The 13,475-nt window shown below is 40.8% G+C and overlaps 1 protein-coding gene across 1 annotated transcript in view; it reads right to left on the minus strand.

Moving 5' to 3' along the window:
* Positions 1-13,475, minus strand: part of LOC109567080 (ATP-binding cassette sub-family C member 4-like) — a 113,715-nt gene that overhangs the window by 32,543 nt on the left and 67,697 nt on the right. Inside the window, 4 exon segments of the mRNA XM_019971826.2 lie at positions 2,279-2,389; positions 3,562-3,681; positions 5,155-5,305; positions 10,947-11,026. Of these exon segments, the coding sequence (XP_019827385.2) occupies positions 2,279-2,389; positions 3,562-3,681; positions 5,155-5,305; positions 10,947-11,026 (462 nt within the window).

Here is a 13,475-nt window from a genome sequence, read left to right on the forward strand (position 1 = left end):
TTGATGGACATTTACATGGCTTCCATATCTTGGTTATTGTGAATACGGCTCCTATGATGCAGCAGGGTGCATACATCTTTTTGAGTAATAGTTTTGTCCAGATATATACCCAGGAGTGGGACTGCTGGATCATATGGCAACTCTATTAGTTTTTTGAGGAACCTCCACACTGTTTTCCTTAGTGGCTGTACCAATTTACATTCCCATAGACAGTGTTGGAAGGCTTCCTTTTCCCCACACCCTTTCCATCATTTGTTATCTGTAAGACTTCTTAACAATGGCCATTCTGACTGGTATGGCATGGGGTCTCATTATAGTTTTAATTTGCATTTCTCTAATAATTAGCAATATTGATCATATTTGCTTGTGTCTGTTGGCCATCAGTATGTTCTTTAGAAAAATGTCTATTTAGGTCTTGGAGAAGGAAATGGCAACCTACTCCAGTGTTCTTGCCTGGAGAATCCCAGGGATGGGGGAGCCTGGTGGCTGCCGTCTATGGGGTCACACAGAGTCGGACACGACTGAAGTGACTTAGCAGCAGCAGCAGCAGCACATTTTTCAACTGGGCTTTTGTTGTTATTGAGTTGTATAAGGCGTTTGCCTATTTTGGAAGTTAAGCCCTTGTCAGTCACATCATTTGCATATATTTCCTCCCACTCTGTAGGTTGTCTTTTCGTTTTGTTTATGGTTTCCTTTTTGATGCAGGAGCTTGTAAGTTTGATGAGGTTCCATTTATTTTTATTTCTATTGCCTTGGGAGACTGACTTAAGAAAACATTGGTATGACTTAGGTCATGGAATGTTTCGCCTATGTTCTCTTCTAGGAGTTTTATAGTGTCATATCTTATGTTTAAGTCTTTAAGGCATTTTGAGTTTACTTTTGTGTATGGTGTGAGGGTGTGTTCTAACTTTATTGATTTACATGCAGCTGGCCAACTTTCCCAACACAGCTTGCAGAAAAGAGAAAGTCAGTCTTGTTCTTAACTCTAACCTTCTGTCACTATACCAGAAAAAGTCCTTTATAATATTTAAATCACCTGCCTATAGTGATTGGAGAAGGCAATGGCACCCCACTCCAGTACTCTTGCCTGGAGAATCCCATGGACGGAGGAGCCTGGTAGGCTGCAGTCCATGAGGTCACACAGAGTCAGACACGACTGAAGAGACTTAGCAGCAGCAGCAGCATATAGTGATATTATTACTTATACTTTTACTATCTATTGATTGAGACCATGATACAATGGAAACAAACAAACCAGAAACCCCACTATGAATCCAGAAAGACTATTAAATGAGTTTATTAATCCCAACAGGATTGAGGTACACTTGACAGCATTATACAAGTGAGAAATAATATCATCATTCAAACTTTGGTCATTATGGTTTCAAGAACCATCATCTAATTTCACTTTCTACATCCAATGCAGCTATAGGCAGAAACCACAGAAAACAAGGCAATGGATTCAAAGAGTCAGTGCTTAAAAATATAAAATACTACTCTCATTGTTCTATTATTAAAGACTGTGATTAAGTGTTGTTGTTTAGCTGCTAAGTTGTGTCCAACTCTTTGTGACCCCATGGACTGTAGTCTGCCAGGCTCCTCTGTTCATGGAATTTCCCAGGCAAGAATACCGGAATGGGTTCCCATTTCCTTCTCCAGGGGATCTTCCCAACCCAAAGATCAAACCTATGTCTCGCACTGACAGGCAGATTCTTTACCACTGAGCCACCTGGCAATCCCCAAATTTTTATTTATTTTCGCTCTTCCAGGTCTAAGTTGCAGCATGTGGAATCAGTGTTGTTAATATGGAATAATTACAGATGGTGAATTTATGCCACATGTCAACACCTGTACATCTGGTATCCAAACAGTGGTGAAGACATTGTTCTTTCATATAAAGAATCTTTATCACCCCAGTGCACCAGGCACCTGCAACCAAGAGATCAGAGAAGCCTTAAAGCTAAAACCTAAAGCCCAAGGGTGGACAAAATGCTTAATTGTAAACTTGGCTCTCTCCTCCCAACTACATAAGTCTGCTTGCTACAGCTATGTAGAACTTAACTCATTCAAAGAAAAAGAATAAAGGCCTCATCAAGACTCAAATGACTCCTCTATATGGGCCAAACTGTGGAATCACACACTGCAAATGCTTTACTACAATTCATTAGAACCAATGGTTTATGATGTTAAATAAAGTGGCAAGAGTTCAATTTAATAACTGTTAATACACCTAGAAATTATAATCATACCACAAATAGTTATTCACATCTGTACTTACATTCTTTCAGAATCAGGGCCCCAAAGGCAACACCGATGACCAAGATGGCACAGACAACATCCAGACACATGGCAAAACATTGGGACATGGTCAAAAGCATGAGCCAGCTCTCTGGATTTATGAACCATAATAAGCATAATAAATAAGTGGGAGAAAAAAAAACATGTTAGCTGCTTTGAATGAGTCAGTAAAGCTACATAAGATTTTTACACAACGTAGTAGATCAGCCAAGTGACACACCCACATAACTAGGTCTTGACATCAGACCATATATAGGACACGTACACAGGAATCAATCCAGGTGCTTTATGGGAAGCACCCACTGAAAATGTCAACCCACAGGTTAGAAACAGAAATGTGATCCTAATAAAGAAGATGGAGAAATGGTCTCATTGGTGCATTTCTTGCTGCGCTGGGTGTCAGAGTGAGGCTCATCCTCTCACAAAGTCAGCCGTTCCCAGCTCCCTGATAGAATGTGCAGCTCATACACTGCTTCCAGCACTGTCTGCACTTACTATACATGTTTACTCTGAGGAGCTGGTATCTAAAGGGCCATGAGTTAACAGGATTTTCAATGTGGCTTTCAAAGTTCCATTTTATCTTCAAAATACAATAAAGGTTGGAAAGATGGGTCTGAGTTTTACAGGCTTAGAGCACATTCTGAAATTTCTGCCCAGGAAAGAAAAATCACTGATACAAAGTATAATACATATCAACTGGGTGGGAAATCAGGAAATTATTTTCCTCAATTACATCTGCTGCCCTGAATGTTCTGAAAAGAGAGTCAGCAAACTACAGCAGGGGTAGGGGGCAGGGGAGGGTGGGGAGTGGCAAGAATAGTCCACCACTTGCTTTTATAAATAAAGTTTTATTGGAGCACCATCATGGCCATTTGCTGATGTATTATGTTTGCCTACTTTGGTGCTACAATAGCAAAGTTGAGCAGCTGGAACAGAGACAGTATGGCACACAAAGCCTACCATGTTTACTATTTGGCTCTCTGAAAAAACTGTTTGTTGACTCCTGCCCTAAAGGGACAAAGCCATAGGGCATACTGACAGTTGGACAATATAAGCCAGTTAGGAGAGAAGTGGGGTGTGACAGGGGGAGAGGGGAACACAGAGGGGATGCTGAGAGGAGGGTGGGAGAGGCAGGTGTGCAGGGAGGGAACCTGAGGCTGACACAGACAGAGCCGCTGGCCAGCAAGGCCACCTGAGAGGGGGGTCAGGACTCTGAAGGGAGCATATCCCATCCTTTGAAATCATTTCCAGAAACTTACAGACCTGAGTGCAAGTCTTGGCACGTCTCAAACAGTTTCTGAAACTTTTGTTCGGCTTTGTATGCCTGGATGGTCCGGAGTCCCTGGAGAGAAGATGCTAAGTGGGAAAATACTGGGCTTTGTTCTGTGGAAGCAGAGACAAACAACATAGATAGTCAGGGAGGCTGGATGTGAGGAAACCCACTACCTCCCATGTTCTTTGGTTGCGTGTCCTGCCAAAGGGCACATCTGGCGCTTCCTGGAGGGCTGCCTGGGGGAGGAGGGATGATGCCCTTTCTGGAGTGGATCCTCCACGTGACCCTCAAGCTCCTGCTCACACCAACCTTCACTTTAACAACCTGGAAATGAAAAATTCTCTTTGAACCTATCTTTGACTAAATTAAAATTGTAGCTAGTTTTAAATAATGAACTCAGATTTTTCCACTTAGTAGATACAGACAACCATGGGAAACAGTATATTTCTCTTCTTGGCTTTGTTTCTATAAAATGAAGTTTGCATTAATTTGCAATCACTATCCATAGTCAAGGTTTCTGATACAAACATCTTTCCTTACTTTTTTATAATCATCCACATTCCTTTTTTAAAAATCTTCTCTCCTTATGATTTTATGTTAATAATGATTAACTATATCTGTGCATTAACAATGAGATAAGCACTAGATAATTTCATCCTATGTGGTTACCTGTAGAATAGAATGAGTGAGTGAAAGTCACTCAGTTGTGTCTGACTCTTTGCGACCCCATGGACTATACAATCCATAGAATTCTCTAGGCCAGAATACTAGAATGGGTAGCCTTTCCCTTCTCGTGGGGATCTTCCTAACCCAGGGATCAAACCTAGGTATGATTAACTATAAATCATGCTCCCTATTATTCTAAAACTAGGAATTTGAATGTAGTAATAGACTAAATGGGTATTGAATAGATCCCCTTTCTTTGTTCTCCCAAGGTGGTTATTTTCAGCATTCATTTATATGAAAAGCCTTGGGGAAGGCGGCCACAGTGTGGCATCACCCCAAGTATTGGTGATGATAAAGAGCAAATCTTAAAATAACAGGGCTTATCTTTTCAAAACACTTAACAACTGCAACTTATTTGCCATCTTTGGAGTATGTGAGAGAATGTATTATCCAAATGTATCACCTCTGACATTGTGAATATATTTCCTGATGCCTCTTTTCCTTTTCCTAATCTTTTTCTTTCCTTATTTCTCGTAAGTCTGGGAAAGAAAAATTCCCTATTTTCCTTCTGCATTAATTGCAAAATGATATAACATTTTATGTTTAGAAAAATGTTTACTGAGTGGCTGCTATGTCACGGAGTGTGCCGTGAGCTAGACAGAAGCAGTCCCTGTCCTCATGGGGCTCACATTCGCTTTCCTTGTGCTGAAATGCAAAAGCTGCAGGTGACCTGCCACCAGCTGTGCTTGCTTTAAGGGCCACACTGACTCACAAGGGCTATAATATGCAATTACCTAATGTTGATCTAGGGAGAAATTCCAAGATAGAGTCTGCAGGATGTCAGGGGTCTGGGTAATTACGGCATAAACGGAAGCCAGCCTGCACTGCCACCCTAGCCTGAGAGCCCTGGTACTCACTTGCACATTCCAGGCGTTTGACATCTCCTGATGTATTTAGGAAATAGAGCTGAAGCAGGAAGAAAATGAGGCCAAGGAGAGCCAGGGGTATCACAGTCCAAGGAATCATAGCCATCATCACGATCACCACACCAATCACAAGTAGAAATGTCTGAAATAGTGAAGAAAGACACGGAGGCCTCCTTATGAAGGATTCTTTTCAAAGATAAACTTTAATAGATTGTTCTGTTAGGATTAAACTTCTTTCCTCGAAAGATGTGTTGGAATGGCAGGGAAAGCTTTCCTATCCAAAGGAAAAAAAATTATAGGTGCTCATTACGATATGTATTGCATGTGTCCAACACTATGATAAGAACTTTCTAGGCGTTAGCTCTTTTGATACACTCAGTAACCCTATGAGGCAGGCATTACTTTTTATTTTGGCCATGCCATGAATCTGGCGGGATCTCAGTTCCCTGACCAGGGATTGAACCTGGGCCACAGCAGTGAAATAAGTCAATCCTAGCAGTCCTCACCAGTAGACACCAGAGAACTCCCCTAGGCAGTACTATCTTTAATGGATGAGAATGTTTGAGACTCAGAGGGTAGTTGTTGAATCCCAAACTATCAGGAGTCAGTAGGTGTTACTGATACTAAACAGATGAGCAAGAAGATATCACAGATGAGAAATTCAGAAACCTTAGCTATACACGCAGGGATAAAAAAGTGGTCAATTATAAATTCTAAGCCCAGTAAAAGGGGGGAAAATGGAAATGTCTACCTTTGGAAGTAAGAATTCCACTTTCTTGGTTTTCCATCCTTAGTTAATATATACTGAGTGCTGACTGCGTACAGGGCTGCACATTCGAAACTTCACATGTGTGAAGTCGATAATCTTTACAATAGCCCTATCAAGTAACAGTGTTATCTCATTTTACAGATCGAGACACTGAGGCACAAGAAGAGGAAAAGCAACTTGATGGAGACTGGAGACTGCAAAGCCTAAGTCATGGAGCCAGAGAGGTCATGTCTTGAGCCATTGTGACATATTTAGGCTTGTTCCCAACATACAGCTAAGTAACATTATGCTAAGTATTTAAAATGTCCATTTCAAAGGTGAGTGATTATTGCAACAGCAGATACCATTTACCAGGTGTTTGCATGTGCTAAGAGTTCCACAAACATTTCACTTAGTCATCACCTCACCCCACAAGGTGATTTTATATTGGGAAGTGATCTTGGCCCAAAAAAGCAGCAGGTAGACTAAAAACTCAAGTCCTTGGCTGACTCTGATTTAAGTATCTTTATCAATAAAAGTATAATATGATGGTGGAAAGCTTCAGGCAAGAATGCAGTCAACACTTAGCATCTGCCTGTTATGAAAGTGGAGTGAATAATGAACATGTGCAGATTTACATGGCCTGGACCAAGAACTCTGAAGGTTACAGACCTTCAGTTCAGTTCAGCCGCTCAGTTGTGTCCGACTCTTTGCCACCCCATGAATCGCAGCACACCAGGCCTCCCTGTCCATCACCAACTCCCAGAGTTCACTCAGACTCACATCCATCGAGTCAGTGATGCCATCCAGCCATCTCATCCTCTGTCGTCCCCTTCTCCTCCTGCCCCCAAACCCTCCCAGCATCAGAGTCTTTTCCAATGAGTCAACTCTTCGCATGAAGTGGCCAAAGTACTGGAGTTTCAGCTTTAGCATCATTCCTTCCAAAGAAATCCCAGGGCTGATCTCCTTCAGAATGGACTGGTTGGATCTCCTTGCAGTCCAAGGGACTCTCAAGTGTCTTATCCAACACCACAGTTCAAAAGCATCAATTCTTCGGCGCTCAGCCTTCTTCACAGTCCAACTCTCACATCCATACATGACCACAGGAAAAACCATAGCCTTGACTAGACGAACCTTTGTTGGCAAAGTAATGTCTCTGCTTTTGAGTATGTTATCTAAGTTGGTCATAACTTTCCTTCCAAGGAGTAAGCATCTTTTAATTTGACGGCTGCAGTCACCATCTGCAGTGATTTTGGAGCCCCCCAAAATAAAGTCTGTCACTGAAGCAATGGATTGTTTCCCCATCTATTTGCCATGAAGTGATGGGACCAGATGCCATGATCTTCGTTTTCTGAATGTTGAGCTTTAAGCCAACTTTTTCACTCTCCACTTTCACTTTCATCAAGAGGCTTTTTAGTTCTTCTTCACTTTCTGCCATAAGGGAGGTGTCATCTGCATATCTGAGGTTATTGATATTTCTCCCGGCAATCTTGATTCCAGCTTGTGCTTCTTCCAGCCCAACGTTTCTCATGATGTACTCTGCATTTAAGTTAAATAAGCAGGGTGACAATATACAGCCTTGACGTACTCCTTTTCCTATTTGGAACCAGTCTGTTGTTCCATGTCCAGTTCTAACTGTTGCTTCCTGACCTGCATACAGGTTTCTCAAGAGGCAAGTCAGGTGGTCTGGTATCCCCATCTCTTTCAGAATTTTCCACAGTTTATTGTGATCCACACAGTCAAAGGCTTTGGCCTAGTCAATAAAGTAGAAATAGATATTTTTCTGGAATATTTTTTGCTTTTTTGATGATCCAGTGGATGTTGGCAATTTGATCTCTGGTTCCTCTGCCTTTTCTAAAACCAGCTTGAACATCTGGAAGTTCACAGTTCACATATTGCTGAAGCCTGGCTTGGAGAATTTTGAGCATTACTTTACTAGCGTGTGAGATGAGTGCAATTGTGCGGTAGTTTGAGCATTCTTTGGCCTTGCCTTTCTTTGGGCAGACCTTAGTTGGATACAAATCCGTGATGGTTTGCACAAGGCCCAGAGTGCTATGGAAACACAGGGAAGAATATGTGAACACTTTTCTTAGAGGATTCTAAGAAGACACTTCAGAAATGAATTTCACAGGCTGGTTTCTCTGTCAATATGAAGGCTTGCTTAAGCTTCTGATCTTTCTCCTAAGATGCTTCCCTCTCTCTGGGCAATCTTATCACCTTCACAGATTTAACTACCACCTGCTCAGTGAAGAATATGCAGGTGCCCTGCTCATCCCAGACTCTTATTTCATTATCTGCAGTATGCCTCAAGGTCCTAAGATCTAAGATAATTGAATTAAAACTGACAGACCTGGGATTGGAAATCAGAGAGACTAAAATTTTCTCTCCTCACATGACTGAGATCGTTTTACACTTAAAATCAAGTAGCATGTCTCCCTGTCCCTCTTAAAAAACATTCAAAAATATGTGATGGATTTGGATTTATGAGGGCTAATTAACCATGGGCTAAGCACACAGTGGGCCAGCCAGCTGTGGAAACTCAACCTTGGCTTAGTTTGCAGTAGCAAAGAGAATTCTTCACAAAAATTTAATGTAATTAATAATCACTGTCAAAATAGAATATTGATTTAGTGAGAAATTGATTCTGGGGATAAATTATATACCTAACCTACATGACTAATTTAGAAAATAAGGTTGCAGAGGAGAAAACAATCAGATATCTGTGCAGTAAAAACAGTCTGCCTCCAAGTCTCAGCTTAGCTCACATTAGTGAACAGGAGAAAACTTTGTCCACAGGCTATGTGGCCTGCAGTCAGATAATCATTGCTGCATTTTTTTGTGTGCAATTTTTGATAAATGCATTTAATTTCCACAATTACTACTTGGAAATGAAAAAGTCCCCACAAGCTTGGTCACTAAAAGGTAAAAAGAATTAAGCAACAGGAGAAACATCCCACATGAACAACAGCACTGAATGAGATGAGAGCTGAAGTGACCCCAAATCATTCTTTAGAACCTCAAGTTTCACAGACAAAACAAAGGCAGTGTAATCATCTTTTGACAGGAAAGAGTTTTCTGTAGGAGGCACTCTTTGTCTTAATCTTAAACCAGATATCTCTATATTCTATGCATCTCTAGGCTTAGCACAACCTGCAGATCTTTTAGTCACATACTGTGCTGTGGTTAGTCACTCAGTTGTGTCGGACTCTTTGTGACCCCATGAACTGTAGCCCACCAGGCTCCTTTGTCCATGGGGATTCTCAAGGAAAGACTACCAGAGGGGTTTGCCATTCCCTCCTCCAGGGGATCTTCCCAACTCAGGGATCAAACCCAGGTCTGCTTTACTGCAGGTGGATTCTTTACCATCTGAGCCACCAGGGAAGCCTTGATCACACAATACCTTGCTTAATCTGTTGATTCTTTCCATGGGTCACAGTGGAAATGAAGAATGATTAATTAAAGGATGACTTGATCTCTTCCCTAGCTTCCCCTTCACTAATTTTGTGAACAAGATGGCATCTGAAGAAAGAGCATGAGAAGTCGACAAACCTGCACACAGTGGGGGACGGTGATGACTCTGACCTCCATCTCCCTGATCAACTACTTACTTCCCTTTTTCCCTTTAAAAACTTTCATGATTGAGCATACTCTTCAGAGGTAGTTTCTGGGGGACGCTGAATCCACCATCTCCCCATCTCCCAATTGCTGGCATTTGGGTTAAAGACAATTATTCTTCCTACTAATATTTATGAGTATTGATCTTGTAGGTGGTGAGCAGTGGGACCTGGTTCCATAACATCTGGATAAAAGATATTTCTGTAGGGTTGTTTGTTTGCTTAAATACCTTAAGTTACAGCACTCAACATGTGAAAAGCTACCTACAAAAACAAAATTTCTGAGATGACTTTGATCCCATGCTCAAATTATGGGCTTAGATGCACTTTCCTTTAAAAGCTTTGTATCTTAAACAACTCCTCTCTACTGTCCTGGTAAAGGTATTCAGATCAGATCAGTCGCTCAGTCGTGTCCGACTCTTTGCGATCCCATGAATTGCAGCACACCAGGCCTCCCTGTCCATCACCAATTCCCGGAGTTCACTCAGACTCATGTCCATTGAGTCAGTGATGACATCCAGCCATCTCATCCTCTGTCGTCCCCTTCTCCTCCTGCCCCCAATCCCTCCCAGCGTCAGAGTCTTTTCCAATGAGTCAACTCTTTGCATGAGGTGGCCAAAGTACTGGAGTTTCAGCTTTAGCATCATTCCTTCCAAAGAAATCCAGGGTTGATCTCCTTCAGAATGGACTGGTTGGATCTCCTTGCAGTCCAAGGGACCCTGAAGAGTCTTCTCCAACACCACAGTTCAAAAGCATCAATTCTTCGGTGCTCAGCCTTCTTCACAGTCCAACTCTCATATCCATACATGACCACAGGAAAAACCGTAGCCTTGACTAGATGAACTTTTGTTGGCAAAGTAATGTCTCTGCTTTTGAATATGCTATCTAGCTTGGTCATAACTTTCCTTCCAAGGAGTAAACATCTTTTAATTTCATGGCTGTAGTCAGGTATTATTTTCACCTTATTATTACATATCTTTATAAGTAACCACACCTGGCTTTATCCAAAACAAAACAAAAAAGTTGCAGTAAATATGTGTCCTTTGTGGTAATACAATGCATAATTTAGCTCATCTAAGCTATCTCTCTATGAGAGGTGCTTGTTTCTGTTATGAAATGTGCTCACAGTAAAGGAAATCCACACCAGACATCTGGAAGGCAGAGGGAGGATCACTTGCCCAGCATGTCGCTGCTTCAGACCAACCTCATCGTGACTGTGGAGCCACTTCTGCCCCAGGAGTTACTCATGTTAACTCAGCCTCCCTATCACAGCCGCCCCTTTCTCTCACAACCATGACCTTCTCTGAAGGTAACAAGCACATCACCAGGCTGAAAGCCCACCCTTAACCAGTGTGAAAAGGCCTTGAAAAACAGGCACTTTACTATTCCCTGTGAGAACTCTGACAGGACTGCTTTGTTACCTGGATTAAATCTTGAAATGTCAGGGGCAGTAAGTCATCCATAAGCCCAATGTCTTTGCAGAAACGATTTAAAATTCTTCCTGAAAGAACAGGATATGAGAAATTACTCATTTCCCCAGTCACACCCTTTAAGAGAAAGAATTCATGAACAAATGAAAACAATATTTTTAAAGTACATATATATATATATATATTTAATATATTACAGAGTCATAGGAAATATGCCAATGTCAGTGGTAAAGAAAGAGAAAATAGGATGATACCTAGAGAAATAAAAATACCAAATGACCGTCAGTGGGGAATTGAAATTGAGGCATTTTTTAAAAGAATTGGTGGGGGGAATCTCGTGGCAGTATCAAGAAAGGTTGGTGGATTTGAGAAAGTTTCCTCCTTTATATCAATCCAACCTGAGATATCTACCAAGTGCCAAATTGGTAAACAGCTACAAAATACTTAAATTAATCCCAATTATTACACTAATTTTGCTGATACTTTTTAAATAAGCATAATTACAAACTCTCTAATTTTTTTTTCCTTAAAAAAGTTTATAGCACCTTACATTTTGAAAAATTGTGGATTCCTGCCATTTCCAAGTTATGAGCTAACTACACGGGTAATAAATCGTTATTTGCAGAGGTACAGCAGGTGGGGCAAACACAGACTCATGCTTAAGCATCCAAGAAGACCAGAGGCATATAGGTAGGAAAACAGAAATATTTCTTAATGACTAAAAGGTAACTTATCATCATTGATTTTATTTCCCTTCTCAGAATCCATGAAAACAATATATCCTAAAGACTGAAGGTTTGGAAGATTGTCACTGAGCAGGATCTCTGATAAAAGCTATGGAGCATGTCCACTGGAAAATGCCCATATGCATTGTTTTATGATTTGGGGGGGATTCTTAAACCATGAGCCATAAGAACTGGGGTGGCCATGAGAGACGTGGGCCAGGTGAGAACTGCTCATTCTGGGGGAACAGGACATCACCTGTCAGTTGACTCCTCCTGTCACAGGAATGCACTCCTAAAAAGTACATGCACTTTGTCTCCAAGAAGGGTACTTTTCCTGGCCCAGTGCACCTCGAATGCCCTTCAGGGCAAAATGCAGTCTGTGGCTCCTATCTTTGAGAGAATTATAACTGCCAAAAGTTGAAACCTCTGTCATGCAGCAGATCTCTGAAACATTAGATGGTATATGGAAACTCCTATCACAAAAATCCTCTGAAGTTTTATAAGCTATTTTTGCTTTTCTTTTTCATTAAATGTATATAAGCGAGTTCTACAGGATGACAGAATCATTCATTTCAGAGTTTCAGGCCTTTCAGACATGATTGAGGCTGAATGTAAGACTCAGGACAAGTAGATGCTCCCTGCCTAACACACACAGCTACCTGACAGCCAGGTGTTCATCGAGTAAGTGCTCTCTGTCTTCACTCAGGTCTCTCTACCCAAAACTATGCATTTCTTCACCGACCTTAATGCCATTATATATCCCAAATGGTAAGTTATGACATTTACATGGTTAGTTTGCTAATGCTAATTGGGCAGTATTTATTCTGTTGTATTTATTCTGTTGCATTTGTTATGCCTTTAACAGCTTTAAAAATATAATCTACAGCTTATAAGAACTGACCAGGAATCTCATTTTTATCCCAGGTTGCTTTAACCATATTTTGCATAAAAGGAAGTTTTGAGGTATCAGACTGTCCATGTGTTAGAAATGCAGAAAGACTGCCTGGATTTAACCAGACTGAACAAAACACAGAATGTCTCTAAAAACATCCTGTAATGAAATTTGAAGCTTTGACAATCTAAAACTGTCTTAGGTCAACTTTAATTCTCACTTGAGAAATTTGTCATTTTTCATACTTTTTGAAAAAGCTGAATACATAGGCATTCTACGTTTTGACCAGTAATAACCTTTTTTAAAACTATAGTAAATTCCTGCTACTCTTAAAAAGTGCATCCACTTCCCTGGAATAATTCCAATGTTCATTTTAAATAGAACTTATAACTTTATAAAATTTCCAGCTGTCTATTACACAATAGACCTGTAAGAAACTTTTGCCTTATCATTTTCTTTCTTTTTTTTAATTTTTTTTAAATTTTATTTTATTTTTAAATTTTACATAATTGTATTAGTTTTGCCAAATATCAAAATGAATCCACCACAGGTATACATGTGTTCCCCATCCTGAACCCTCCACCCTCCTCCCTCCCCATACCATCCCTCTGGGTCGTCCCAGTGCACTAGCCCCAAGCATCCAGTATTGTGCATCGAACCTGGACTGGCAACTCGTTTCTTACATGATATTTTACATGTTTCAATGTCATTCTCCCAAATCTTCCCACCCTCTCTGCCTTATCATTTTCAAGCAAAAAGTAAACCAGATGTTTGGTGCTTATATGCAAAATTAAGCTCTCCCTCTGAAACCAAATTAAAATGAACTCATGAGTGAAGCAAAGCCCTGATGAAAACAGAAACAAGGACAAAACAAGTAAACAAAGAAAAAACATGCTGTGGATT

Source organism: Bos indicus, chromosome 12 (assembly GCF_029378745.1).
Source record: "Bos indicus isolate NIAB-ARS_2022 breed Sahiwal x Tharparkar chromosome 12, NIAB-ARS_B.indTharparkar_mat_pri_1.0, whole genome shotgun sequence".
Taxonomy (NCBI): Eukaryota; Metazoa; Chordata; class Mammalia; order Artiodactyla; family Bovidae; genus Bos; species Bos indicus.